Here is a 27,686-nt window from a genome sequence, read left to right on the forward strand (position 1 = left end):
CTGGCTGTTCACTCCCTGTGTGCCCAGGAGAGCAGACCCTCTCTGGAATCCTTTGCTGTGGAGCTGCTCCTGTGAGCCAGCACATAAATGGAAACAGATGGCTCCATCTCAGTGGTTAGCAGGAGTCTCTCACTGCTGCAAAACTGCTAATGAACTCTGGGGCTGGACTGAAGCACACAAGGCTGCTGTGCTGGGCTCCTGGCTCTGCTGGGGTGCCTGTTACTGCCCCCCTGTCACAAGAGCACCAAGATTGCTGAGCTGACCCCCCAGCCTGGCAAACTGTGCTGTGTCCTGCAGCAGCCTCAGGCAGGGTGTTCATCTGGGTACTGTAGAGCCACCAGGACCTGTCAGTGTCCAGCAGTCTTGGTAAATGATCTGTGTGGTCCATCCTGCCTGTGGGCTCCAGACTTTGCAATTCACACCTGTGTTATGGAAGGGCATGGGGAGCCCTTTAGTATCTGACACAATTCCTGCTGAGACTCTGAGCCAGATAATTCTTCATCTAAAATTCTTTGCTCTGTTTCACTACAAACTCAGACTAACTAGTCTTATTTTTGTCCTACTGGCCAACATCTCCCTGATAAGGAGAAGCAACATTCAGCAGTTACTGCCTATTACTCTTAAGCTTGGAAAAAACTTATTTAAATTCCCTTTGACAGCACAGTTTGATTTAGATGTTCAATGACTTGAAGTTTTCTCCCATCATCACATAGAATGTGACTCTCCAGTCACACTGCAGGACACAGGGAAGCAGTGAGTTGTGCAGCAAAGGTGTAACCAGGCTTGGTGTTTGCTGGAGCAAGTAGGTGATTGAGAAGGGGAGAGAAAGGTGTTGGAAAGCATTTCTTGACTCTGTTTTTGATTATTCTGACAGCTGCCCCCCAGGCACAGCCTCAGTGTCTGCGATGGCAGGGTACAAGGAGCCAATGTCAATGCTGGATGGCTGCAAAACCACAGGCAAATCCTGGTCCCCAGCTGCCTTGCTGCCCTTACCTTTTCTTCTTCATTCATGCAGCAAAGTGCCAGACTCTGGATCTGCCTGGGTGGTGCCACAGCTGTGCTGGGACCTCCTTGGGCAGCCAGGGCTGTGATGCCCATTGGGAACACCATCCCTCACTGCTGCCATGATCCAGTGTGGGCACCGGTGTGTGCCAGGCCCTGGCAAGCCCAGCCAGGCTGAAATGGTGCAAGAGGCACTGATAGTTACCCACTGTGCCATGGCTGCAGTGCCTCAGCCTCGTGTCCGGCGAGCCTGGCACAGCTGGGTAACGCTGCATGCAGCTCTTGGGGGGCAGCCAGCAGTGGGCTGGCAGGGATCGCAGGGGAGGGAGGCAGCTGCAAGCTCCTGCAATCTTCTGAAAGGCATTTCAAAGCTCCTTGCATGGAACAGGCAGCAGTTTGCTTTTTACAGCCACATGCAGAACAGAAGCTACCAAGCCCAGGCAGTGATGTGGAGCTGCTGGAAGTCTTGATGGTTTGCACTGGAGGGCTGTAAGCTCCATGCTCTGCATGGATTCAGGGCATTGCCCATGGAGAGAGAACACAGGATGTCACAGGGTACAAGAGGACAGAATTGACAGATTGTCTCTGAAAGCTTCAGTCTGTACATCTCCTGTGAGGGGGAAACTGGGAAAGCTGTGGATCCCAGCAGGATTAAGTTCTCTCTGTCAGGTGGAACTCATGTGTCTGTGCATCTCTGCAGGTCCTGGGGATGCTTGTGCAACCATTAGGGCTTGAGGTATCAGTACTGCTTCCCAGAAAGCCACTTCTTAGTGGCAGGGGAGGACAGGCAATCTTGTATGCTCAGTGAGGATCTCTTTGGATGCTTCCTCTGGGCACACAGTCCTCTCCTCCTCTGGGAGCTCTGAGATACAGCTCTGTGTTAAATTACCCCAATTTCAACATTGCTCCATCTCTTCCTCAGGTTTCCTGCAGGAGGGTGTTATGATCTTTTTCTGAGAGCATCTCACACCATGGCTGAGAACCAGGTACGCTTCTTTAGGCCCTGCCCAAAAGGAGTGTTTGGTACCACTGCTCATAAATGGAGTGTGCTGCAACCCCAGCCCAGCTGATTGCATATTCCTGCTGATTAGCTAATTGCTTCCAGTTGCCAACAGCATCACACTCATTGAATTCACACTGTGATTTCTGTGTCACCTGGGGAAAAGGGGCAGGGTGCAGCTATGGGAGGGAAGGCTGTGTTTACCAGGCTGAAAAGGACAAATGCTACTGCAGTGAAGCACTCAAATCATCATGCAGTTCATTCTGCTGTTCATATTGAACCAAGAACAACATCCTGGGGAGGAAGGGAGCAAAATTTCCTTCTGACTAATGCTGCTGGATTGTGCAGGGCTGTGGGGGAACTGCCAGCCAGAGAAACCATCAGGAGGGAAAAGGAAATGGAAAGGGAATCTAATTATCCATCTGCAAAGACAGATGCTAGTCCTGACACAGGGCCCAGCCCTGGGCAGGCTGATGTGGGCAGTGACGTTTGCAGACTGTTTTTATGGTGGGGCTGGAAACAGCTCCTGGGGGACCCCTGTGGGATAGCAGATGGCCCAGCACACATCCCAGAGAGCTGGGGCAGACTGGAAGGCACACAGCTGCTTTCTCCAGGAACACTGGGCTGTGCTGGGCTCTGAGGGACAGCACTTGGCAGCCAGGTACAGCTGTGTTGTGTGGAGGTGGAGCAAGGCAGAGCTGTGCAAAGGGAGGAGGGTGAGTGCATGGCTCCCTCTCGGCAGGCTCATCTCTGTCAACTGGGCTGGGGTTGCAAGCCCAGGGGTGAGGGTGGGAAGGAAGGTGAAGGTCCCTGTGTGCCTCTGCTGTCTCTAGGTGCACTAGGACTCTGCTTCATGGTACTGAGTGTGCAGTCAGCAGGGAGGGAGGGTGTGTGGCTGGAGCCTGGGTCTCTGAGTCCTTCATCAGGAGACCCCCTAGGAAGGAGAAGGTGCCTCTACCTCCTTGTTCTGCACAGCTTTTTGGGGTTATTGCTCACACAGTCTGAGGCCAGCTTTTGTCTCCTTGGGTGCCTCCCAGAACTGAAAGTTGCTATAGAGAGCTGCCTTTCCCCCCATAATTAATGGAATTAAAAATTATTTGGCGAGCTGAGTGGGCTTATTCTCCTCTCTTGTGGGCATCAGCTACTGCTAAAGTTATGTTAATTGTAGGTGGAAGATAGAGGTTGGGAATTCTCCCAAGACAGTTGGCTTTCATTCTCCCAATAAGGTTTTTGGGAGCCTGCTGGGAGGACAGCAGGGTTAAGAAAGATCTCCTTGCAGATGTGGGAGTATCCATGAGATGGGTGAACTGGGAATGAATCAGGAGAATTTCTGCTTGAGTGTGCTGTTTGCAGGTGTGGTGCCCCAGCCTGGACTGTCTTCCCCTGTGATGCCCTTGGATTAGCTCCTGCTGGACCAGGTGTAGGTGTCTCACAATGGTCCTCTCTGGTTCAGGATTCAGCCTCTTTGGTAGACAGGCCTGATCCTGCATCCCTTACTCACGTGAGCAGTCGTCTCTATTGCAAAGGGACTACTCGGTGAGTAAGGATCGCAGGATTGGGACCACTACCTGTAACTTAAACTGCACCTTCTGTAGCATCCTGTCCCAACCTTTTCCTATTCATGAATGTTAACATGCACCAAGAACTTCCAAAACTGATGTTCTTGTCATTTGGATGGAGAACCTGAGAGCTGGAAGAAGCAGTGCCTTTCCATTGCAGAGGAGGAATCACCATTCTTTTCCATCCTCTTGACCAAACCACTCTCAGCCCAGCCAGCTTCTGTGCCCCAGAGGGATGTGTACCTGTTTGTCTCCCAAACACTGTTCCTGGCTTCCCAGGGCTGACAGGGCTCTGCTCTGCCTCTCCCTGGTTTTCCCAGCTGTAGCTTTGAGATGAGAGGCCGGGCATCTAAGTCGGATCTGTGCTGCAGAGCTGGAGGGTGAATCGGAGGAGAGATGAGCAGCAGTAGCGCCGAGACTGCCACAGACTTTCTTGCACCACCCGGCTTCTCCTTCTGTCTTAGCAGGCTAAATTTGGAGCCCTCTGTCCTGTGCTAAGGAGAATGTTCGAAATGGGAGGAAGCAGCGAGGGTGGCAGGTTTGCCCTGTACGTTGATTCCCGTGTGGCCCTGGCCAGGGAAGCCGCCGGGGCTGTCCCCGCTCGGACCCGGCCCTGGCGTGCCCCGGCTCCTCCCGCGACAGGAGCGGGCACAGACCGAGGGGCTGCGGGGAGAGACCCGGGCACAGACCGAGGGGCTGCGGGGAGAGACCCGGGCACAGACCGAGGGGCTGCGGGGAGAGACCCGGGCAGCACCGAGGGGCTGACATCCAGCCAGCTCCGCGTCTGCCCAGTTTGTTATATCGTGCAGATTATCCCAAATGAGGAGCTGGGTGTGAGAAGCTCTGTGAACTCGCTCCAGAGCAAGTCACGAGTTTAAACAAGCAGGAGGCGAATTACGGTCGTGGCTCCTTTCTAAGAGCTGGAAGTGGAGGCATGGCATGAGTCACACAGTGCTGCTTGGGAAGCACGAGGCACTTCAAGAGGAAGCAGGGAGCATAAATACCTTTGAAATAGAATTTGATACATTTCTGGAGGGATTATGTGCCAAAGCAGCAGTGATCCTTGAGCGGAAATTAAAAGTTTGACCTGTGGGATAGGTAAAAGAAAACATGAGATCTGGCTGCTGTGCAGATTATGCTTGTGGCACTGAACATTGCAGAGGATTAATCCTGTGCTTTGGGATTTCTGCATTTCTTATCTGGTATCTTGCTTTTTCCTGATCATCACAGCATGAAACCTGGCTAAAGAGTCAGGGCTCTGATGCTCCCAGAAGCCACTTAGATGGAGCCTTGCTTGCAAGTTTGAAGTTAAATTATTCATTAGAGTTTAGATCAGCAAGGCTTTTTTCCCTTGGATCAGGTCAGCAGGAGCCTCAGGGTGAGTGTGCAGCTCAGCTGGTGATGAAGCAGCAGAGTTCAGACCTTGCAATACCCGTGAGATTCATCTGTCTGAAGTCAGCGCTGATGCTCATTATAGTAGGAGAGGAGGCAGCAGGAGAAGGAGGTGGTAACTGAGCCCTGGAGGCTCCCAGCTATGCACCTGCATGGAGGATATTGGCTGTTCCTCATCCTCCATTGCCCTGGTCCAAGCTGGGAGTGGGTTTGCTGCCTGCTGCTGCTCCTGTTCAGCTTGAGCAAACAGCTTCTCTGGAACTGCCCTTCCCTTCGTCCTAGAAAACAGCCAGAAAGAAAATTTCCCTTCTGTGGGGAATACTGAAAATAGCTTAGATGTTTCAGAGGAAGAAACATAAATGCTGTTATTACGTGACTGTGTGACCCTGCCAAGCCATGGATAAGCAGTTTCACCACTCTTCCATGCAGGCCAGGCTGGCTGGGTGCATCCCTGGTGGGACCCTGTTGCCTGCTCTAGAGCATCTGTCTGGATCAGACTGAAGAGTTTTCCTCCCATGACATGCTCCAAGGATGGAGCCTGAGCACTGCAGTCCCTAAGCCCCAGCACCTCTGCCTGGAAACAGCTCCCCTGCAGGTGGAGGGAGGACATCCCTGCTGTCACAGTTTCACAAAGAACTGGTCTGTGAGGTGGGAAGGACTTGGTGCACCCCAAGTCTGTGTTGCCTTTGCTGACTGTTTGGCAGGTTGGGGCCGGTCAGGTTGGGGTTGTCTGCTCTGACACTCAGAAACCTGGACCCTGCAGCCAGTTTGACTCCTGAGCTGCTGCCTGGAGAGGAGCTCAGAGGTGCCAGTGGAAGAAAACACTTTGGATTTGCTCTAGGTCTTGGAAATGCCAAGTTTTTCCCTGCTGAGCTCAGCTGCATGCTTCACGAGATGTGCTCTGTGTTTCTTCTTTTAAGGATGGTGTACATCAGATTTCTTGTTGGAGGAGCAGACCAGGAATTACACTGGGCATTTCTAGGGGCTGTTTGGAAAAAGGATTGTGATCAGAAAGGACAGGGGCAAAACAAGATTGGCTTGGCTGTCTTTGGGAAGTTTGGACACAGATCAGCCTGAGCCAACAGCTTTGGGTGTGTCACGAAGCACATCTGAGGGACACAAAGGAGTCTGTCATTTATGGTTTGGTGACTCTGAGGATGCCAGATGAGCATCTCTCCTGTCTCTAGGAGGGACAGGAGAGGCTGAGAGCAGTTGAATGTCCTTCAGCACTTTGGAAGCTATAGCACTGGCCACTCAGTCTTAAGATGATCTCTGTAGCCAAGACCTACTCTACTGTTTCTTTTCCTGAGCTGTTCTCTGAGTTGCCAGGCATGGCCTTCTGACTGGAATTCCTCCCTGGCTGCCAGTCCTGAGAGCATGTGTGATGTGTGAGAGCTCAAGGCACTCAGGAGACAGTCGTTCCTTGTTCCTCCCTGCACTGTCAGCACAGCTCCTGGGGCCATGAACAACACTGTGGTTTTGTTGCAACCAAATCGTTGTCGACTTCATCTGTGATGCCAGCCCAAAAGAATGTTCTGATTTGGTGCAGTGGGCTGCTGGGGACACAGCATGTCTCCATGTGCCTTTGGAAGATGCTTGTGGTTGGTGGCCATGTGGCCTGTGGTACTCAGACAACAGTTTTCCAAGCCATGGGAATTCATGGGAGTTGAAAAGGGTTTGCTTGCAGCTATTGTGGTTTATGGTGTGGAAGGACTGGTGAAACCTCCTGTTATCTTAAGAAGGTTTGGATGCACCTTGGGTGTGCCGCAAGCCATTGCTCTAGCTGCCCAGTGCAGGCAGCATGGTGCTGTCACTTCTCAGTCATGTGCCCATTCCAGACCCTGGTGGGAGAGTGCCCCAGTCCTGGAAAACGTGGATTAGGTGAATCTAGGAGGAAGAAGAGGTGTCATGAGCATGGCCTGACCTACCACTGAGCAGGGAGACCAATGCAGGGCTGTCAGCTCCCTGGGGAATGGAGCAATGCAGCAGAGGGAGGACAGAGCTGCCAAACAGGGAAGTGTTCTGAGCAGTGGCAATTCCTGCCACACCTGGATCTCAGTCCAGGCCTTCTGCTTGACTGCCACCCACAGAAACAACTGGGAACAAAACTCAGTGGGTGTAATTAAGGATGCTGATGGCAGAGTAGGGTGGTTTGGAGAAGGGTTTCATGCATATGGTATGACAGCTGTATGGCAGGGATTTTCCTGCTCTGGGAGTGTTTCCCAGTTCTCCTCCATTTGTTTTTATCAGCCTCTAGGACCTTGTACCTTTGACTTCTGACATCACCCTCCATCAGCTTATAGGATGGTAGTGTAGATAAAACACTGGGGGGATTCCCCTCTTCTTTCATTTGCACACTCACAGCTGTTTCCAGACTTCAGGCCACTGGACCTTATAGTGACTCAGTACCTTATAACAGACCCTGGTGTCAGCCAGACTGGGGGTACATGGTGGAGGCCCTGGACTGTGGCCCAAGGTGACCAGGGCAGGCCTTGCTGGTCTGGCACTCAGTGGAGTCACTGCTGGAGTCCTGCAGGTCCCAGAGAAGCAGCAGGAGCTCTGGCTGAGAGCAAGGCAGGATTATGGCTGCAGCCTGTGTCCTTCCCACTGGTGAGCAGAAAGCTGCTCAAGAACCTGTGAGGCAAGGGACAGGTTCCTCCAGCACCACCAGTGCTGTCATCTCTGTCACTTCATTATACATGCTGTGGTATTGTCACTTCATTATACAGCTTGTGGTACTAACCCCCTGCTTTCCAGAATGGTGTGATTATATGAAATTAGGAACTTTTGTCTGTTTAATATAAATTCCTGTTCAGTTTCTTCTAGAAAAGCTGGAAGGTATATTTTATAGAAAGGTTCAGAACCCAGATGTGAGATTTGATTAACTTTTTGGTGTGCTGGGCTGTTGTTGGGTTGGGTTCATCTGCTTAATGAACACACAGATACTTCCTTATTCTGAAACGTCTTCAGAGCTTGAATGGTTGTGTAAGATCCAGAATGCATCTGCTGCTATTCCAGTTGGATTCAGAGATGAGCCTGCACCACGTGGGGACAGAGCCACGTCAAGCAGGACTGCGATCTGGGGGTTGTATTTGAACCCTGCTTTTTGGGGGCTTTGTGGACCCTTGAGGCCCTCACCCACACAACCAGAAGCAGCAGTTTTTTGCTGAGAGCAGGTTTCCTCCAGCAAACCTTTGTCTGGGCTGCATCAGGCAGGGTATGTAAGAAATCCTGCATCTGAATAGGCCCATCTGTCACGGGGAGTCAGGCTGATGGCAGGGACAGCATCCGGTACGTGCGCAGCCTCTCCGCGGGACACTGGCGGGGCAGAGACGTCGCCTCTGGCCTGCGGCCGCGGTGGCCTTTGTCCTGTCCTCGCTGGCAGGCTCCTCCCGCGGCACAGGCGGAGGCAGGAAATCCCGGGCAGCTGCCTGGGAGCCTCCTCGCCTTTCCTCGCCTCTCCTCGGCTCTCCTCCTCGCCTCGGCACCGAGGCGAGCCGAGCCAGCCCTGCGTGTGTGTGCACGCGTAGGCGGGGGGGGCTGCCGCATGGATTTAGCGAAGGCTGGGAAGGAACACATGGGTTGGGGTTTTTTCCCTTGGCCCGCCGTGGCTGTCCGTCCGTCCTGCCAGCCGCGGTTATGGATTCGATCATTATTCAGGAGCGGTTAGTGGAGCGGCTGCTGTCTCCCCGGACGCAGGCACAGCGAAGCCACCCGGGCAAGCTGAAGGTACAGGGATGTATTTATAGCACTGCGCGATCCGGGGAGCAGCGGGGACAGGAGGGGGGAGGATGGTGCCCGAGAAGACGCGCGCAGCACAAGATGAGACCTCTGAGGAGCAGAGGAGCGGGAAGCCGCCGGTAAGGGGGGGACGAGGGGCACGGAAAGGAGGGGAGCAGCACCGAGGGCAGGGGGGAGATGCGCGGCGCTTTTGTGCGGTTATTGATGCAGTGATTCCCTGCCTGAATGGCGTGTGCGTGCATGGGGGGGGGAGGGGGGGCTCAGGGCAGCAGCGCTATGTGTGCCCACACGCACTCCGATTTGTGTTAATTAACAGTGTTAATGCTGTGCTTTGCTGGCCGCTTTCCTTCTCTTCAGCAAATGCTGGTGGCCGAATGGTTTTGCCGATTCTCCTGTGCTCAGCCCCAGGCCCGAGGAGCAGATGTCCGTGGCAGATGCCTCGGGGGCTGTTTGTGTTATGAATTTATGCAGCTTTCTGCAATGAAAGGAAGCAAATGTTCTGCCTCTCCTGCAGGGCTGGGCTGTGCTGGTCCGTGCAGACGCGGATGTGGCGGCCGTGCCTGGCCGGAGGGGACAGGCTGCAGGAAGGGCTGGCTCGGAGGGAGCTGGATGGCTTGTGCTGAAGGCTGTGACACCGACAGGGCCCCTTCGCCCTGAAGAGGCAGAGGCACCAGGGTCTTAGCACAGCTCCGTCATTTTTGGGGCTTGCTCCAGACCTTGACACGGATTATTCTTCAAATTTGCTGTGGTCCCATATTGTTTAATTTTAGCCCTTTTGAATATACCCAGCAAGGCCCCTTTTATCCCCAGGCTGAATGAAGTCACGTGAGATCTGGGTTGGTTTAAACAGCGCATCCAGCAGAGAGGTGAGGGAAGGACAGCAGTGATGGAGGCCGTACTCTGCCTGGGAGGTGCAGACAGCCCTGTGGACACCTCAGTACCAGGATAGCTTCTCCTCTGTGCAACACATCCTGAGTGTTTCTATGCCCCCAACATGAACGGGGCTTGAGGCCACACAGGGCTTTGTTGCTTGGCTTGAACTCCCAGGGAGAGCACTGGCTGCCAGGGGAGCCCTGGCCACCTCAGCTGGGTGTTAGAGGATGTGAGGATGTGACATTCCTGTAATGTCTGGTGAATCAGCAAGCGGGTGCCAAGGGAGAGTATGGGTGTGTTTTTCTTGGCCTGGAGTGCTTTGGTTTGTGACAGGGTCCCGAAGATTGGCCACAGCTCTTTGTGGCCTCTGTGGTGGTGTGTGAGGCACGTTCCCCGGCACGTGGCTGTGGGAACAAAGGCAGCAGCATGGAGCAGGCAGTGGGAGAGGGGCTCCTTGTGCCAGAGTGCTGCTGGCTTGGCTGGCCGAGGCCCTTTCCTGACAGCTGGAGGTGGCAAGGGAAGCGCAGTGCAGGAACCAGCTGTCCTGGCTCTTGTCAGCTTGATGGGACCTCGCTTGTGAGGGTCAAGAGCACAAGGCTGTGATGCATTTAGGAACTCCCTCTGTCCAAGCCTCTCATCTAATCAATGGATTTTAGCTTTTCATAACCCAGAAAGCCCCCTGTCTCTGTTAGTAGCCCTCCCAGCCTCTCCACCCCATGCAGGCTTGCTCTGCAGGTAGTACCTGGAGGTGGTGAGTGGTGTAGAGCTTTGAGCAAGGCAGACACCAGGCTCAGGAGGCTACTTGGGCTCCTTAAGTGCCATATTGATGCTGCCATGCTGGCAGAGGTGGAGGTACAGCCATCTGACCAGCCATGGACACCCTGCAGAACCACAAGGCTGGTGCAGAGACCATGCTGCTGTTCCTGAGGGAGGGCTGTTACAAGAAGGGGATCCCTCCTCACAACTCACTTTGGGTCTCTTGCCTTCACCCTTGACAGGGCCCTGCAGTGTGTCCATGGCTGGGGACAGGGTTTTTTCCCTCACAGGTCTGGCTGCCTCCCATAGTGAGGGAAGCTCTTCTGTTGGTATTGCACTCAGCACTGACCTTCCCTTCAGTAGGGGAAATGACTGCATGAGTCATGGGTAAAGGGCAGGGTCCCTGCACCAGCTGGGATTTGCTGATTTTGAATATCATAATTCCACAGAGCTATGGGGAGGCAACCAAGGGTACAGCAAATCCATGGGCTGAACAGAAATGAGAGATCAGGTTCAGCCAGTTACACCTGGCAGAAGTGGAGTTGCACTAGGGTGCAGCTCCCCAGTGTCTCCATTGTCAGCCCTTAGTCATCTAGGTTTAAAACCAAGCAAAACAAGAGAAACACACCCCAAGCCTCAGCCGCAGTTTCATCAGCACATTACCAGTACTATTTCACATGTCAAGTCACTGGAGAGAGCAGGTGATCATTGTCTTTCCAAAGTCTGGTAAAGATCAGGGCAGGAGAAGCACAAAAGGGAAGTATGTTATATATTTGTGGTGCTTGCTGGGAAACCCTGGACCTTTTACTGGAGGAGCTGGCTGTTCCATGTCCACTTTGGCTGTGCTCATGGATGTGTTTGACCAGGGAGTGAAGCAGCTGGGAGACAGCTCTGGTGCTGAGACAGAGCTGGAAGCAGAATCTTCTTCCTTGTTTTTGTGACCCTGCCATTATCACGTTTCTCACTCTGCTTTGCACACCTCATTGCCCTTTGCTGAGTCCTCTGGATGACAGTTTGTGGTGTCCCCCAGGCAGGCATTTCTCTGCTGCATGCAGCTTATCAGAGCTGCCATCACTCATCACCCGGGGTCCCACTGCAGTGCTGGGGATGTCACTGCCTCTTAGATCAGCCATTACAGCTCTAGTTTAGTTTTCTCTCTGTCCTTTCCTGCCTTTCTGGACAGTGGGGTGATGAAACAACATTGCTTCAGCTATGGGAGGTGAGGGAGATCAGAACCCACAATCACTCAGGGCTAAAATGACCAAGTTTCAGATCCAAACCAAGCCTCAATTGCCAGAAGGCAGTGACAGTGCTAAAGGACAGAGTCCTTGGGCCACCATGGCCGTCAGCCACATCTGTTCCATCTCAGTGGGCAGCTCCAGAGCAGCCATAAATTGGGAGGAGGAGACTCTGTCTTCCCTTCTCAGTGTCCCCAGTGGAACTTTGCAGTCTGTCAGATTGAGGATGCCCAGAGATTCTCACACAGGGGGACATGCAGCTGTAGAGAGCTGCCTAGGAGTGACATTGCCCACCTGCAGTGTGGAAATAGGTGCAAGTCAGCATTGCCCTAAGCTTAGCACAAAATATGGATCATATTTTGTATTTCTTTGAGAGTGTGGCTCAGGAATGGAGATAGTTAAACTTGGGAACAGAGGTGCTCCCTGCTGTGCCTGGAGAATGGGTGAGGGCAGTCATGTGCTTGAAAGCATCCATGGAATAGGAGCTAGGGCCAGTTTTGAGGAACTCCTGGCTCCGTGGATGTGTCTGTGGTGTGAATCCCAGTGGTATCATTATATTCAGTGAAATGCAGAGTCTATCTAGCTCAGGCATTTGTGAATGGCTTAGTGTGCTTGTACAGAGTATGCTATGCTTGTGAGATGCCTGTGGATTTGTGCTGTGAGGGAGCACTCAGTGACAAGGGGCTCTTTCTTGGGGGTGGTTGGGTGGTAGGTAACACTCCAGTAATACTAAAAGTCATACCCTCACCAAAATCATCCTAGTTCTATTATCAATATTTTCACATCCTTCCACTTCCCATGCTCCTTGAACTTTGGTCTCTTCAGAAATAACACAAGAGATTACTCAGGATTTCCTCTTATTCAGCCAGGAGTGGCTGTGACACAGCAAGAAATAATCCCCTCTCAGGTCAAGCAGAAGCTGAGCCACTGTACCTTCCTCTAGACACGGCTCAGGACTGTGCAAGCTCCAGGGTGCTAATTACAGAGCTCTCCATCATGTAGCACATGTGCCTCTGGAGGGAGGGATGTGGAAATGACCTGGGGAGAGGTGGCATTTGGTGACCCTGTTGTGAAGGGAGCCTGTGACTGTGCAGCTGAAGCAGAGTTAGGAAGGCTGTCTGTCAGCAGCCTGGATGTGCTCTCTGCTGGGAATGGTGGGATGTGCTCTCTGCTGGGAATGGTGGGATGTGATGTGCTTTTTCCCTTGTGCTCTCTGTGCTGGGAAGCTGCTGGGAGAGCAGCCAAGCAGGGCTGTGGCTGGGACATGTCCCTTTGTGCCCACCTGTGGGAAGGGCCAAGTCCCTAAGCCCAGAGGAGGTGTGTGCCTTGCCCTGCACTGCTGCCAGGACAGGGACCCGCCTCTCCTCCAGCCCTTGGCTCTGCCCCAGGGGCTTTTTGAGTCCCACTCCCTTCACTATGTGAGGCTCAGGCAGAAGGGGTGGCACACTCTGACCTGCTGCCATCCACCTGTGCCCCACAGGACCATGAGAAGCAGTACGTGGGCTTTGCCACCCTGCCCAACCAGGTGCACCGCAAATCCGTGAAGAAGGGATTTGACTTCACCCTGATGGTTGCAGGTGAGACTGCCCGTGGATGGGGTGGCTGGGCCACACAGTGGGGATGTGGAGGGAACCAGCTCTCCTCACTTCCCTTGGGTGCTCCCATAGCACCTGATCCTCCCCTCACTCTGTTCTGGTCCTTGTCTCAGGCCTTGCTTTGCTCCCCAGCCTGTGGAGTTCCCCCAGCAGGAACAGGCCCCTCTTGACCCCTCATAACCCCCTCGAGCAAGCTTTTCCTCCAGCAGTGATTGCTCTGGGTGGTGAAGGCAGGGCTGAACAGGGAAGGAGGGAAAGAAAGAACAGGGAGCTGGGAGATCACATTTTTACATGGATTGAGACATCTTGCAGCAAAAGTCTTTCCACTCCTGGAAAAAATGTAGTGCCAATAAACAGCTCCTGACAGCTTGTCTCTCTTGCTTCCTCTGGCTCAGGATTCAAAGCCCTGTTCAAAGTTTCATTTGTAAGTCAATTAGTGGGTCATGTTGCTTGCTTATTCCTCCTCCCCTTTGTGCTCTGTCAATTAGGAGAGTCGGGCCTGGGCAAATCCACGCTGGTGAATAGCCTGTTCCTGACAGACCTCTACAAAGACAGAAAGCTCCTCAATGCAGAGGGTAAGTTGGGGGCAAAGCAGGGTGAATGGGACTGTCCTAAGGACTAGCACTTTGGTTCCTTGCTCCAGCAGCAACTATAAGCTTGGCTGGATCTCAGCCCTCTTGTTTGGCTCTGCTCTCTTTTGTGTCTGCTAAGGCACACAGAATTGAGCAAAAACTCAATTTGGCTGTAGGGCCCTTCCCTTTGAAGGGAAGATGAAGCTGCAGAGCAGCTGTTTGGGATGAGCTATTGGGGATGAGATGTTTGGGATGAGATATTGAGATTTGTCTTTTGTTCTTGGATGCTGGAGTATGGTAGGGATTCCCCTTCCCCAATGACTGGACAAAATGTTCAGAACAGCTGAGCTACAGGCACTTCAGAGGTTTGTGGATCTTCTTGGAGTCTGTCTGCCTGCTGCTGGCCCCTGCAGTACCACCCTCCTGGGGCTCCATAGAACATGATCTGGGGTTTTTGAAACCTGTGTTACTCCCTGTTTTCAGTGGTAAAAAGGAGCTGGCTTGTCATGGGTGTAGTGGGGACCCCCAGCATTACTGTCTGGCTTTAATTCACATGCTCCTGTTCAAAGAGAGGATCAACCAGACAGTGGAGATCATCAAGCACACAGTGGACATTGAGGAGAAGGGTGTCAAGCTGAAGCTGACCATAGTGGACACACCAGGCTTTGGAGATGCTGTTAACAACACTGAGTGGTGAGCAGGGCACTGCTGCCTTCCTTTTAGTCCTTGACCTCACAGTCATTAGGAGACAGGAGACACTACTGATGATTTTGTTTTGATTGAATTGCCCTTCCCAGCTGGAAGCCCATCACTGACTACATTGACCAGCAGTTTGAGCAGTATTTCCGTGATGAGAGTGGCCTGAACCGGAAGAACATCCAGGACAACCGAGTGCATTGCTGCCTCTACTTCATCTCTCCCTTTGGGCACGGGTGAGAGCCCACACTCCAGGCCTGGGGGGTGACTCAGTGTCTCAGGGTGACTCATAAGGGAAGACCCTTGTGCCCCAGGATTGCCCTGTAGCAGCCTGTACACTGGCAGGGCTGTTTGCACAGGAGAGGAGCTGTCTGGATGTTCTCCCTCTGCTAAGCATCACAGCACTCCCTTCCCCTCACTGGCAGGACAGACAGCCTGTGAACAGACAGAGCAGATCTCCCTCAGGCCTTACAGCCTGATTTGAAAATCAGGAGAAATAATGCCATGCAGACTTGTATGTTCCTATCTAGCTAAGCTGGACTGATGTGTAGGAAAGGGAGTTTTAAGCTGCCTTAAGTTCCTGCCCCTTGCTGGCTCATGTGTCAGCCTAGCCTGGAGCAGCTGAAGGGGCTGTGTTGGCTGCCTGTGGTACAGGACAGCTGGAGGGAGACCCCAGGCTGTGACCTGGGCAGTATTTGGCCTGCAAGGGAGCAAATACCCAGCCAGTGTCTGTAGGAGACACTCAGCAGCTCAGAGAGCTTTCCTGGAGGTACAGCCCTAGCTGAGGGCTGTCCCAGTGCTGCTGCAGGCTCCTGTGACAGCACTGTCCTTTTCCCTTTGTGCTGGGGGGGTGACAGAGGCTGGAGGGGGAACTGCCCAGTGTGTCCTTGCTAACAGTGTCCCTCATCCCTGCTGCAGGCTGAGGCCTGTGGATGTTGAGTTCATGAAGGCTCTGCATGAGAAGGTGAACATTGTGCCCCTGATTGCCAAAGCTGACTGCCTGATCCCCTCCGAGATCCGGAAGCTGAAGGAGAGGGTGAGATGCTCCTTCTGTCCAGGGTTATACCTGAAGTAGGGGCAGGGATGAGCTGAGGAGGGAGGGCAGATAGACATATATGTATTTGTGTGTCTGTACAGCATGTTTGTGTGTGTATATACACACACAAATACACAGTATCTGCACATACAACTGCAGCCATGCTCTGCTCTCAGCAGAGAGGCTGACTGTAGAAGAAACATCAAATCCTTTTGCCATCTGTAGGCTATAGCAAACCATGGTAGCACAAATAGAATAAACCCAGCATTTCTGTATTGCTCAGTTTTATATCCTTTTGTCTTGCATGGACATAGATCCGGGAAGAGATTGACAAATTTGGCATTAAAGTGTATCAATTTCCTGAGTGTGACTCTGATGAAGATGAGGAGTTCAAGCAGCAAGACAGAGAGCTGAAGGTAAGGAATCAGCTCAGCAGGGTCTGGGGAATCAGGCTCATGGATATGTGGAGGAAGGAGTCCAGAAGGAGCCAGAGCTGTCCTGCTTGTGCTGAAGGCCTGTGCTGCTGCTGCCCAGGGAACAGCCTTGGCTCATGTGGCAGATGGCCTGGAGAAGGTGCTGATGTCCTTGCTGGTGCCATGAAGCCAAATGTGGCATGAACTCACAGCCCTTCTGCTCTCCCTCCAGGCAGTGTCAGTCTTTCCTCCATCTGCCCCAGCGTGTGTGTTTAAGATGAAAGCTGGGTACAGCAGTTCTGAGCCCCTGTTTGTGGGTGATGCCATCAGCAAGGAGGAGAGATTTGTGAGTGATTAGGCACCACTGCACTGTGACACATTAGTTGCATTGGGGGGCACAACCTGGTCATAGAGGCGTATCTGGAGGCCCCAGCAGCCCACTCCTCACTGCCTCCCAAGCCTGTGTGTGCATGCAGTATGGCCTTGTTTCTCCTGTCAGAGGCAGGCAATGGGCTTTGACTCCCTTCTGAGCAGAGAGGAGCACAGTCTGTACATTCCTGCTCTTGGCATACTTGCTTGGTGTCCCAGCCTCTTTGCTCTGGCTTCCTTGTAGAGCTTCCCCTTAATGAAGGGATGCAGGCACCTGCAGAGACACAGCTTCCCTCAGGACAGCTGAGCTCAGGCTGGGAACCAGGCTGCCTGTAGATCCCAGTGCTTTAGGCTTTTCTCTGCAGCTGGGTTGTGGCACCCTGCTCTGTGGCACATGTGGATGTCCTTTCCTACCAGCACCTTCCTCCTGCTGTTGTGCTGTGCCTGAGCTTGGCCCCTGGAGCAGGGATCCATGGGCTGAGCGGGCTCACGGTGCCTCTGTTCCAGGAGAGCGCTCCCTTCGCCGTCATCGGCAGCAACACCGTGGTGGAGGCCAAGGGCCAGCGGGTCCGGGGACGGCTCTACCCCTGGGGCATTGTGGAAGGTAAGCTTGGAGCTGGGAGCACTGGGAGGAGGGACAGGCAGGGATGGGACAAGGACAGACAGGCATGGCAGGGGAGAGCTGGGACTGTCTGTGCCACCTTTGGCACAAGGTAGGGTAGAGACAGAGGCACTGGGACTGGCTCAGGAGGTTTGTGTTGCTGGGAGTGTATCAGTAACCCTCCCACTGCAGACTGAGGAAGAGAGGCTCCAGTGTGAATGGATGAATGCCTAAGCTTTAATGTGCACTAAGACATGGCTTCTCATTAAGCAGGGCAGGCTGGGCATTGCCTGTTTATTTTCTGGGGAGAAGCTGTTGCCCTCAGCCAAACAATCAGAAACCCTTATGCTCTGCCTCCTCTGTTGCTGCTCCTGTAAGTGCTGGAATTGCTGGGCTGGAGGCTGTGCTGATGCACAGTGTTTGTCTCCCACTTTCTTTCCTTCTAAAGAGAGAAATTCCATAAAGCCCTTAGGCAGAGTAACTCTGGAATGGCTTTTGCTGATTTGCCCTTGCTGGTTTGTTGCTTTAAGACCTTGCAGCTTTAGATCCCAAAAGCTTGTGTTTGCACTCATGGGCTGGTGCTGGCTGCTTGAGCTGCTCAGCTGTTGGCCCTGTTCCCTCAATGGCTCCAGAGTGGGCTGTGCCTGTTAGGATGCTGGCATTTGGCAATGGGATCATGTTTGTGAACCCCTGTGCCTGATACAGCTGGTTTTCCCCAGCCCTGCAGAGAGGCAAATGGAGATCATCACAGCAGCACAGTGCTTCCCACAGTGCTGTCTGGAGCCAGGCTCCCCATGGCAACAGCAGCTCTTTCACCTCTCCATTGCCTGCTCTTGGCTTTGACCCTCAGGGGCTGATTTTGTCTACAGGGGCCTTTTGATAAGTCCTAAATTCTGATCAGACAAGCAATTTACCTCTAGCAGTAGCTGTGCTCACTGTGGTTATAACAGTGACCTCCCATTACATGGGATCCTGTCTCAGGGCTCTGCTGTATGTGCTTAATTCATCCTTTTACACAGAAAAGGTCCTGGGAACGTGGGGCATTCAGCAGCCTGGCCTCAGTGTTGAGAAGTGCAGGGCACCATTGAGGTCTGTGCCAGGGCAGTGGTGAGGGAGGATGAGGAAGGAGCCCTGGGGTGGGGTTTTGGTGCAGTCTGTGTGTCCAGGAGCTGAGAAGGGGCTCCCTGGAGAGGCCTGGTGGGATGTGATGTCCAAGCACTCTCCCGTTGTTGGTTCCCCAGTGGAGAACCAGGCTCACTGCGACTTCGTGAAGCTGCGGAACATGCTGATCCGGACCCACATGCACGACCTCAAGGATGTCACCTGTGATGTCCACTACGAGAACTACCGAGCTCAGTGCATCCAGCAAATGACCAGGTGGGTCCCCACCTCTGGCGGGAGGGGTCTGCCACCCTCTGTGGAGCTGGGGTTGCTCTCACAACAGCACATTGGTGGAGGCTGTGGATCTACTGGGGACTTGCTGGGCTGCAGCCTCCAGGAATGGCGCTGGGAACTAAAATAGCAAATCCAAGCATGTTTCCCACAGCCTGGACCCAAGGCAGGAATGCTTCTGAGAATTCACATTCCTGTCTGAGGAATCCTCATGCAGATATAAAGAAATAGGCCTGGAGATTCTTTTGAAGAGTTGTTTCTAGCAATGGATGAAATACATCCAGCGAAATAAAATGGGATAAACCATCTCTCTGGTGAGGGATAGCTGTGTGCATTGCTGAACAGGAATGCATTCTGTGGTCTGTAGTTATGTCTAAATAATAGCATGACCCTTGGGATGCTGCTGTTTCTCAGACAACAGGGCCCAGCCAGTTAGTAACACAACACATCTTCAAAGATTTCTCAGCATTGTCTTCCCTTTGCATTGATGCTCTGTGGTTTTAGTCAGAATGATCAGAAAACAGAAGAGAGAACACTCACAGGCTTCTCATTTGAGACCTCTACTTTTCCTTCTCTCTTCCATAACTGATATACTGGTGAAAAAATTTGTGTTGAAGTAGGTCTTGGCTCCTCTGTTGTGAGCCATCCCCTTCACTTCCTGCCAGCCCTGGCTGGGCAGCTCTGTGTGCCACGTTGCAGAGCAGAATGGCTGTGCTTCAGCAAGGAGCAGTCCTGAGTGTGTGCCAACGTGCAGGTTGGCACATTCTCCTGACACACAGTGTATCCCTGTACTTTTGCATAGCAGACAAGCCTGTTTTTCTCAGCAGCAAGTATATGGAGTCCCAAAATAACTATGTTAAATGCTAGAGCTGGGTGAACAGTGTCACAGCTGCTATTTAGTTAGGCTGTGTGTCTATTAAAAGAAGAGCACAGTGAAAAAGTGGTTGCTATGCCTAGAGAAAGCTTCAGTTTGGTACTGATTAGTTCCTTGCCAGTGGACAAGTTTCATAAAACCAGCACAGGGCCAGTTCTAGGGAGCTGTTTTAGTAGGAGATCCTAAGCTCCAAGGCTGGAATTATATCAACAATGAGCCAATGGTGACTCCAAGTGGTGAACACGTGCAAATGACATAGTGAAGTTCCAATTTCAGCCCAGGCTTCTTTGGTTACTACCATTCCCTCCTCATGTACTGAGAGCTCCAGTCTTTTGAAAGAAAAACCTCTCCTTCCTGTGTCCCCTGCCTGCAGTCATGAGCACCCCAGCCCTTAGAGCAGCTGCTGTGCTGGGCCTGTCTCATGTCTCCCACCTGCTGAACAGGAGGTCTCATTCTCCACCCAAGTGCATTCCACAGGTCTGGTCTGGATTGTCCTACAGCCCCTCCACTTGGTTGGGTGTGTGATGCTGCATGGCTGCTGGCTCTACCTTGGGGAGTGACAGTCATTGTGTGGTGACACCAAAGCCCGCCATCCTGGACCATGAGTGACTGCTCTTCCCCCCTCTCTCCATCTCTCTAGCAAGCTGACTCAGGACAACAGGATAGAAAGCCCCATTCCTATCCTGCCTCTCCCAACACCAGACACAGAGACAGAGAAGCTGATTAAGATGAAGGATGAGGAGGTGAGTACCATTTGTGCCTGTGCCTCCTGGATGCTGGAGCTGGAAGCTCAGGAGTTTCTGCAGGGTTGCCCCATAGAGGTGGTCCTGAGGCTCCCACTCCTGCATCCCCCTGTGGGCTCCTGGGGGGGAGGACAGGGTTAAAAGCTGTGGCTTCCTCTGTCAGGGAAACACAGCTCCCTTCCACCCAGACATGGTGCCTCTGTGCTCAGGCAGGAATTAACACTCCCTGAGGGATCCCCTTGCCAGCTCCAAGGGTGCCAGGTGTGGATCCTCTGCTCCCTTTCTCACTCTCTCTCCTGTCTCCTGCAGTTACGGCGGATGCAAGAGATGCTGCAGAAGATGCAGCAGCAGATGCAGGATCAGTGAGAGGCAGGTACCTGGAGGGCAGAGGGGATCCCCCAGCGACCATCTGAGACCTGGCAAGAGCTGTGAACATTTAGAAAAGGTTTCCTGTTGTAAAGAGACTTGTGAGCAAGAGCTGCACCCGCACCCTCTAATTTATTAGCAGCAGTGCTGGCTTTTAGACCAGCTGGATTGTGGAGGAGGCTGTTCCCTTAACAGTTTACTGATGTGTATTTCTTTTTTAATAATTATTGTTTTGTTTCTTTTTTTTTTTTTTCCTTTTTTTCTTTTTTTTTTTTTTTTTTTTTTTTTTTTTAAAGAAACTAGCCTGGGACGTCTCTAAGGCATCCCAAAAAATAAGAAAAGAAAAAATTCCCCTTTCCTATGTACTAATCTCTTGTTTGGGAATGCTCTGGTATTTAAAGTCCTGGTTTCTCTGGTGTACAAACTTAAAGTATCAGTGTCACTGCACGTAGGTGTTTACTCCCAACTGAGGTGCTGTGTCCCTGTCCCTGTCCCCTTGTCTGGGGCCAGCACAAGCATTGTAAAGGCAGCCATACCCTCCTGTGAGTTTGACCTGTGCTGCTTCTCAGCCTGGGGACAGTGCTGGCACAGAGAACTGGGGCTGGGGGTTCCTCTGTGCACTGACCTGCTCAGGAGTACTGATGATTGCCTGGTATCCTGTCCAGGTTTTTATGGATTTTTTGTTTAGTTGGTTGGTTTTGTTCTTCCTATCAAGAAAACTCCAGGATGTTTGCACTGAACAGCAAGAGACTGAGTGCCTCAAGGCTGGTTACAAGAAAACTGTTCTCAGTTACATCTTTCTGGCAGAGAAGTTGAGTTGTTGACTATTGCCTGCAAGGAGGTGATGGGAGTGAGCACTTTGCCTGCCATGGTTTCCTCCCACAGCAGGCTGGAGGCATTGGCAGAGGAACCCTAAGGCCCTGCAGTAGCTGGGTGAGGGTGCTTCAAGGTTTAGCTCTGGTCATCACTTGCAGTGTGTCTTCAGTGTCTGCTCTGGAAAGCTCTGTAGCATCCAGAGCACTTGCCAAGACTGCTTTGGAGGGGGTAGAAGCCCTAGGGCTGAAATCCAACCCAAAATGCAGACCTGTCCCCTACCCCCAGGCTTTGCAGTCCCATGAGCACATTGCTGGCTCCAAGCTTCTCCTGGGGGAAGGGACAGTTGTTGTAGGCTTGTACAGAGATCTGCAGGCAGTCTGTGTGGGCAGGTGTTGGGTCAGCCTGGCAGGTGCAGGACTGTCACTGAGTGGGTCTGAGCACAGCCCAGCAGGCTTGGCTCTTGCTCCCCTGCCTTTCCCCTGGGCACTCAACCCTTCTCCTCCTCCTTATTCCTTGGCTCTTCCTGCCCTAGTGCTGGGAAGGCTGGTGGGTCTGCTGGGCACAGATAAAAGCTCTCTTTGGGCAGCAGCTCCTGTCCTGTTCTTGCTTCCTGCAGTATTTTTAACTTGAGTGCAGCCAGAGCAGAGCCCTGGAGTGTGATGTGCCTGACAGGGCAGGGCTTGCCAGCAGCACTGCCACGCTCACAGGAGTCAGGGCTGTTGGAGGGAGAGACACTTGGTGCTTCCCTCTGACTCCAGGGAGTGCAGCCATGGGCTGGGCCCCTTTGCTCCTTGCCTGACTCCTCTGCCCCCTTTCCCCTTTTGTATCTGTTCCTCCATCTCTGGATCTCCCCAGTAGATCTCCCTGGGTAGGAAGCAGTGTTGGCCAGAAATAGCAGGCCCTAGGTTCTGTTACTGGGTACTGCATTTTTCTGAATCCTCCCTGGGACTTCAGAGCCCTGTCAGGGTTTGTCCAGGTGGTGAGTAGGTTGGCTGGTTCCAGTTATTCACTGTACAGAGACTCTGCTTAGCCAGTGCATGGGCTGCAGGGGCAGGGGAAGGCACCATGTGGAAGGAGAAAATAAGGATGGAAGCCCTTTCACAGAACTGTGTGTGCTGGGCAAGAGCAGGGTTCAACAATGTTCAGGGTTTTTTTTTTTCATGCTCCCTTATTTTGGGTTCATTAGTGGCAGTGCCATCCCAGGAGGGCAGAAGGATTCAGCTTGACTTCAGTAACAAGAAGGACTCAGGCACCTGAGAGGAAGTACAGCCTTTCTTTGCATGATGTCCTTACTTGGGCAGTGGAGTAGCCTGAAACAGGAGCTTCCTCCAGGTTTTCCAAAAAGATGGACAGCTGAGTTCTCAGCTTTGTCTGTGCTGACATAAAAGAAAACATCTTGAAGTAACCTGTCCCCTCCTTTCTTACAAAATCTTGGTGAGGAGGATGTTCTGTTGCAAATGAGCCCTGTCCACCTGGAGATTTTCCTCTTTCAAACAGATTCATTCCTAGAAGATAAAGGAGAGCTTTTCCCTTTAGCATGGCCATGGAGCAGCTGACAGCTTTGATGCTGGGCTGTGCACAGAGGTGCTGTGTGCTGGTGAAAGCACAGGGCTCACTGTCACAGGCAGGGCTGCTGAGGCTGGATCTGCCCATCCCTCCACCTAGGGAAGTCTCCACCAGCTCAGCTCAGTGTTTCCTACATCAGGTCAAGGGTCACAAACCTGTCCTCTACAGAGAGCTGAAGCCTTTGGCTACCAGCTGGCAAATATGGTTCAAGTTGCATTTGGGAAAAACCACACAGGAGTGAGGCACCAGAGATGGCTTCCACAGAGGGGTGATGGTATCTGAAATCATGTCTCTGTAGGATGTTCCTTGGCCTGAGTGCCAGAATTTAGGGACTGCTTGGAAAGGGATTAGAGACTGATTTTTGGGGACATCAGGGGTTCAGATTCTGGCCCAGAAGGTGGAATCTGTTTATTTAAGGAGTATGTTGTACTGTGGCATCAATTCTCACAGTAAGTGGAGAAGAGACCCCTGAACACAAGGGGCTTATGTGGCTCTGGCAGTGAGGAGTGTGGATAGAAAAGCAATTTAACACCTTCCCTCATGCAACCTGCACAGCCTCACATACAATCCCTGCACCCCTGGCACATTCCCATGCCTCTGCCAAGCTTTGCCCTGCTGAGTGAGTGGCTGCAGGGATGGTGTCCCACCCACAGCTATCCAGGCTGCAGCTGGGGCTGTTGGTACATCTTGGCCCCTGTGCCTGACAGGATGGATCCATGGCATGAACTCCTTGTGTGCCACTGCTGTGCTGGTCCTGCCTGTGCAGTCCTTGCTGCCTCCTTGCATGCCTCCCCTCACAGGAGGGGCTCCCACTCGTGCTCTGCAATGGCATTCCCTGCTCTTCCTCACAAACTCTGCTATGCTTCAATGCTGGCTTGCTCCTGCCATGCACCTTCCTCACCCCCTGCTCCATTCCTAGGCTCTATGTTTCCTGTCCATCTGTTGGGTTATTATAATGATATATTTTTTTTTGTAAATTTCTGTTTGAACATTTTGTCATTGTGAACAAAGAAAATGAAACCTTTTAAACATATCCATTTTATTAAATGATTATTGTTATTATTATTAATGTTTACTACCTGAATTGATCAGTGAAATAAATACATTCAAAAATCCAACCTCTTTCTGTTTCATTTTCAGCCCCCTTGAGCAGCACTGGTGATACATTATGAGCAGGAGGGAGCAAAACTGACCCTGTTTCTCCTTTTATCTAATTCAGTCAGAGCAGGTTTCAGGCAGGTTTCCTGCATGGGATTTCTGGCCTGTTTATTGCAGAAGCTAGCAGGATGATCTTGAAAGTTCTTCTATATCCAAGCTTCCCTAGGATTGGTATCTAAATCATCAATGGTCAGCTGGGCAAGATCCAGTCCCAGGAAATCCAGTTTGTAAGTAGCCAGGAGAGCATTGCCAAGTCCATGCTGCAGGCAGAGCCACAGGTCAGCTCCATGGCACACCTGGCCTGAACACCTGCCTGTGAATAAACACAGCACTGAACACATGAGGTGAGGTAAGTTTGCTGAACAAACTTACCCTGCTGTAGTTGAGCTGCTCCCAAGTGGAAAGCAGACTCTGCAGGAAAAACTGGGTTCGTTTGTTAGCCTAAGATATCTTCCCCACTCTGCCTGGCCACCACAGTGAAACAACTGGAATTATCTGCTCCAATTTTGTAGAAATTTAAAGTTTTATTGTTTTCTTCAGAGCATAAAAGATTTCCCTTTGTTAGGGCCACATTCTGCAATTTTTTTGCACCCTCAATTCTCTTGACATTCAGGGCATTCATAATTTCTGGTCTCTAGGATGTCCAAAGCACAATGTAACAGAATTCAGTTCAATGGGGCAACAGTTCCATAATGTGATTCTGGTGGCCTTAGGCTAAGGAGTGCAGTGTGTGCCTGGTCAGGCTGATGGCAGAGAAGTGTCTGTGAAGATGCAATGGCCATGAGAAGATGTGATTCTGCCTGAATGCAGTTTTGGTCCTTGGACTTACCTGTTGAAGTATTTGTGTAATGCAACTTCTAAATAAAGCATGTGCTCAGTCTTTCTCAGTAACTGCACTTGTCAGGGGCTTTGGGCTCACTTGGCTGCCTGAAGAGTAGCTCCTCAGAGCACTGCCTTTCCCAGTCTGTTGGCTTTCCTGTAAATCCAATTAGTTTTATTTTGATGTTGACAGTGAAATGCCAAGAGTTATATTTTACCCCTATAACAATCATGAGAGGATGCAAGAGTCTGAAGAGTCTTTCTCTGGAAAGATGGATGGACTGGCAGACCATGTCTATCAGCAGATCTTTCACTAATAAGAACTGGATTTGTGTCCCTGTTTCAAGGGAAACCTGAGGGTGTGCACCCAGAAAGTTCTAGGTGTCACCACTCTGCCAAGTTTTCCTGATGAGATGAGAAACCAAAGTGCTGAGGGAGTATGGTACAAAGCAGTAACATCACCTCCAGTCTGAAGTGTATTTTGAGTTCCTGGGCTGTTGAGGCCCAGAATCACAGTTACCACCCAGCAATGTGTTCTTGTGAGCAGTGTCAGCTCCCCTTTCTTGGAAGACTTGCTCAATGAAGCCTCAGCTTCCGGTGACATGCAGCAGGCTTGCAGGAAGGCCCCATGTGGGAGGTGTCCCTGGGATGAGGCTGAGTCTTATCTTGCCAGCCAGCTGCAAGGGGATTATCCGGGAGCAGAGCTCTGCACACACACTGCACTGGCTGGGCTGCCTCAAGACCTTTCTCTGGTGCTGTAAAGACAGCAAGAAAGCAAGGATTGAACTACTCTGGTAAGTCAATAATGCTACCTTCTACTCTTTTAAAAAATTTTATTTAATTGATTGACTATTACAATTTGTCAAGCACAGAAAAATGCTGCCTTGTTGCAGGTATGTGTAGTTGTTCTCCTGGAGAAGTTACAGCAGCTCCTGTTCAGCAGTGCATGAGACTGTAACATATAAAAAGCTCGTTGACCCATGTCTCTGAGCACAGGTGATTATTCACCTGCTGGGGCAGTGTCTAGCATGAAAAACTCCACTGGCCTCCATCCCCAGCGGTCAGCACCTTCACTGCAGCCAAAGACTGTTTATCACTTCTTTTCAAGGCTGGAAAGGCTATTTTTTTTACTCATGGTAACAGTAGATTTATTTCTGAATCTCCTCTTGCAGTTGGCATGAACAAAGCTTTGCTTACAGATGTAATCCAGAGCTATGATAAGGCATGAGGAAGTTCATATCCTAGTTTTTGATTCCTTGATAGAAATTTTCTTGGCTACCCTGATAAAATTCACCTTCAGTAATGGTGAAAACATAAGCAGCTCTTCTACACTTCTGAGGACTAGTGAAAATGTATTTGATGGCTGCAGCTAAGCCTTCCAGTACCATGTATTCATATCCTTCCTCAAATCCAGGGTTGGAAGACCATGAAAATTCCTTCACCTATACTGAGAGACCGGAATTTTCTCTCTTTTAACTCTGTTCTTTTCAGAGCTCTCGTGCCTCCAGTGGAGGACACCAAATTCACCCAACTTTAGAAGCTTATCCTCAGAACAAAACAACAGAAGACCTTGGCTGTGGTGTCAGCCCTAAAGTGCGTGGTGTCTGGTCTCCACCTCATCCAATCTCACCAGGGAAGTGTTTGCAGGTGAAAATGAACAGTGGAATTCTCTTGTCCCTCCTTGGCTTCCTCCCACTCGTGACACCCACATGCCCGGTGCCATGCAGGTGCACCACCAGGATCACTGACTGCTCACTGAAAAACCTGACTGTAGAAAACCTGCCCACTGCCTTCCGTCCCTCGGCTGAAATCATCCACCTCGCTTCCAACAGGCTCACCTCTATTCCCAACGGGCTCTTTGACAACCTGAGGAGCCTCCAGGCAGTCTACCTGCAGGGCAACCCTTGGGAATGCACCTGTGACATCCTCTACCTGCGCTCCTGGCTGCAGTGGCAGCAGAACCGCAGCCTGTACAGGGATGTGAGGTGCAGCTCCCCAGAGCACCTGCAGGGCCGCATCATCGCCTACCTGACCGAGGATGAGATCGTCTCCACGTGCCAGCACTGGTACTGCAGCCTGGCTCTGCTCTCTCAGCTCTCCCTCTTCATCCTCCTTATCCTCCAGACCATCTTGGTTATCCTCATCATCGTCTACCTGCGGAAATTCCGGAGAATGACCGCTGAAGTCCGGAGCACCACCCAAGAACTCGGCCACCAGTGAGACCCTTGGGTATCTTCTTCAACAAACCCCTCCAACAATGATTAACATCACGAGACAGAAGACCCTCCTTCCTTTGGGGGACGCTGTGCCAAAGTCCTGTGGTTTGTGACACCCAGAGGGGACAATTTAGTACAGCATCTAATCCTGACTGCAATCTGAAGCAGGACTTGAACTGATCAGACATTTTCTGTGTTCTTAAAGGATCAATCTTGTGTTTTTTCAATGCTTTAAATTCTTTAGCATGATCTTGGCTGCTTGTCTGAGCTGGAAGTGGTTTGTTAGACTAAGGAAATCATAAACTACAGTGAGCAGAACTGACTCAAACAGGTCATAGGGGCTCCAGTGCTCGATCTCTCCCCTCCTACAGCATTCCAGCCATATTTCCCAGGATGCTTCTGATTGTGCTGGGTCAGGTGGGGACAGAGGTGGACAGCAAACTGTTTGAGTACTGAGCTAGGAAAATGGAGAAATAATTTCCTTCTGCTACCACAGACAGCATTAAGAGCTTTTGACTAGGGATTTAGTCTTCTCCTGCCTTGGTTTCCCAAGGAAAGGGGAAAGGAAATGTCTTCTTGCTTGATGCATCTTTTTCAGTGTTCTTCTGGGGGAGGGAGGGCATGTCTAGAAGCCCACTCACTTTACCTTATCTGCATTCCTTTCAGTCTACTTTAGTTTTAATACTGACTTAATTGAGTGAAACTGGGGCCCTGAATCTTTATGAGAAATTCATCCCGAAGACAAGAATTGTTTGACTGTGCCTTTATGGTGCTTGGCACAAGAGATCTGGTCTTGAGAGGCTCAGACTACAAACCCCACTGATGTGCCTACTGCTGTTTATGGTGTCCCTTAATTATTTTTGAAATAAAGCAAAATTTAAATAAAATTATGC

General features: G+C 51.5%; 2 protein-coding genes across 5 annotated transcripts in view; both read left to right on the forward strand.

The window, feature by feature from the left end:
* The window catches only part of SEPTIN5 (septin 5), a 42,219-nt gene extending 18,501 nt beyond the window's left edge, over window positions 1-23,718 (forward strand). The window contains exons 2-12 of one of the 4 annotated variants that reach the window (XM_063173413.1): window positions 1,925-1,988; window positions 13,042-13,138; window positions 13,645-13,731; window positions 14,298-14,421; window positions 14,526-14,660; window positions 15,343-15,460; window positions 15,775-15,876; window positions 16,750-16,846; window positions 18,085-18,220; window positions 19,750-19,852; window positions 20,162-23,718. In XM_063173413.1, coding sequence (XP_063029483.1) covers window positions 1,974-1,988; window positions 13,042-13,138; window positions 13,645-13,731; window positions 14,298-14,421; window positions 14,526-14,660; window positions 15,343-15,460; window positions 15,775-15,876; window positions 16,750-16,846; window positions 18,085-18,220; window positions 19,750-19,852; window positions 20,162-20,218 — 1,071 coding nt within the window. In that variant the 5' untranslated portion in view covers window positions 1,925-1,973 and the 3' untranslated portion in view covers window positions 20,219-23,718. Of the gene's footprint in view, window positions 1-1,924; window positions 1,989-8,500; window positions 8,683-8,729; window positions 8,814-13,041; window positions 13,139-13,644; window positions 13,732-14,297; window positions 14,422-14,525; window positions 14,661-15,342; window positions 15,461-15,774; window positions 15,877-16,749; window positions 16,847-18,084; window positions 18,221-19,749; window positions 19,853-20,161 lie in introns of those variants that run through there. The other 3 variants (XM_063173410.1, XM_063173411.1, XM_063173412.1) reach the window with 3 other exon arrangements.
* A 141-nt stretch (window positions 23,719-23,859) lies between these two features.
* On the forward strand, window positions 23,860-27,683 carry GP1BB (glycoprotein Ib platelet subunit beta). The gene is made up of 2 exons (XM_063173416.1): window positions 23,860-25,371; window positions 26,069-27,683. Exon 2 carries the CDS (start codon window positions 26,231-26,233, stop codon window positions 26,795-26,797), a length of 567 nt encoding a protein of 188 aa, XP_063029486.1. The 5' UTR covers window positions 23,860-25,371; window positions 26,069-26,230; the 3' UTR covers window positions 26,798-27,683.
* The last annotated feature ends 3 nt before the right edge of the window (window positions 27,684-27,686 follow it).

This window comes from Melospiza melodia, chromosome 20, assembly GCF_035770615.1.
Source record: "Melospiza melodia melodia isolate bMelMel2 chromosome 20, bMelMel2.pri, whole genome shotgun sequence".
Taxonomy (NCBI): domain Eukaryota; kingdom Metazoa; phylum Chordata; class Aves; order Passeriformes; family Passerellidae; genus Melospiza; species Melospiza melodia.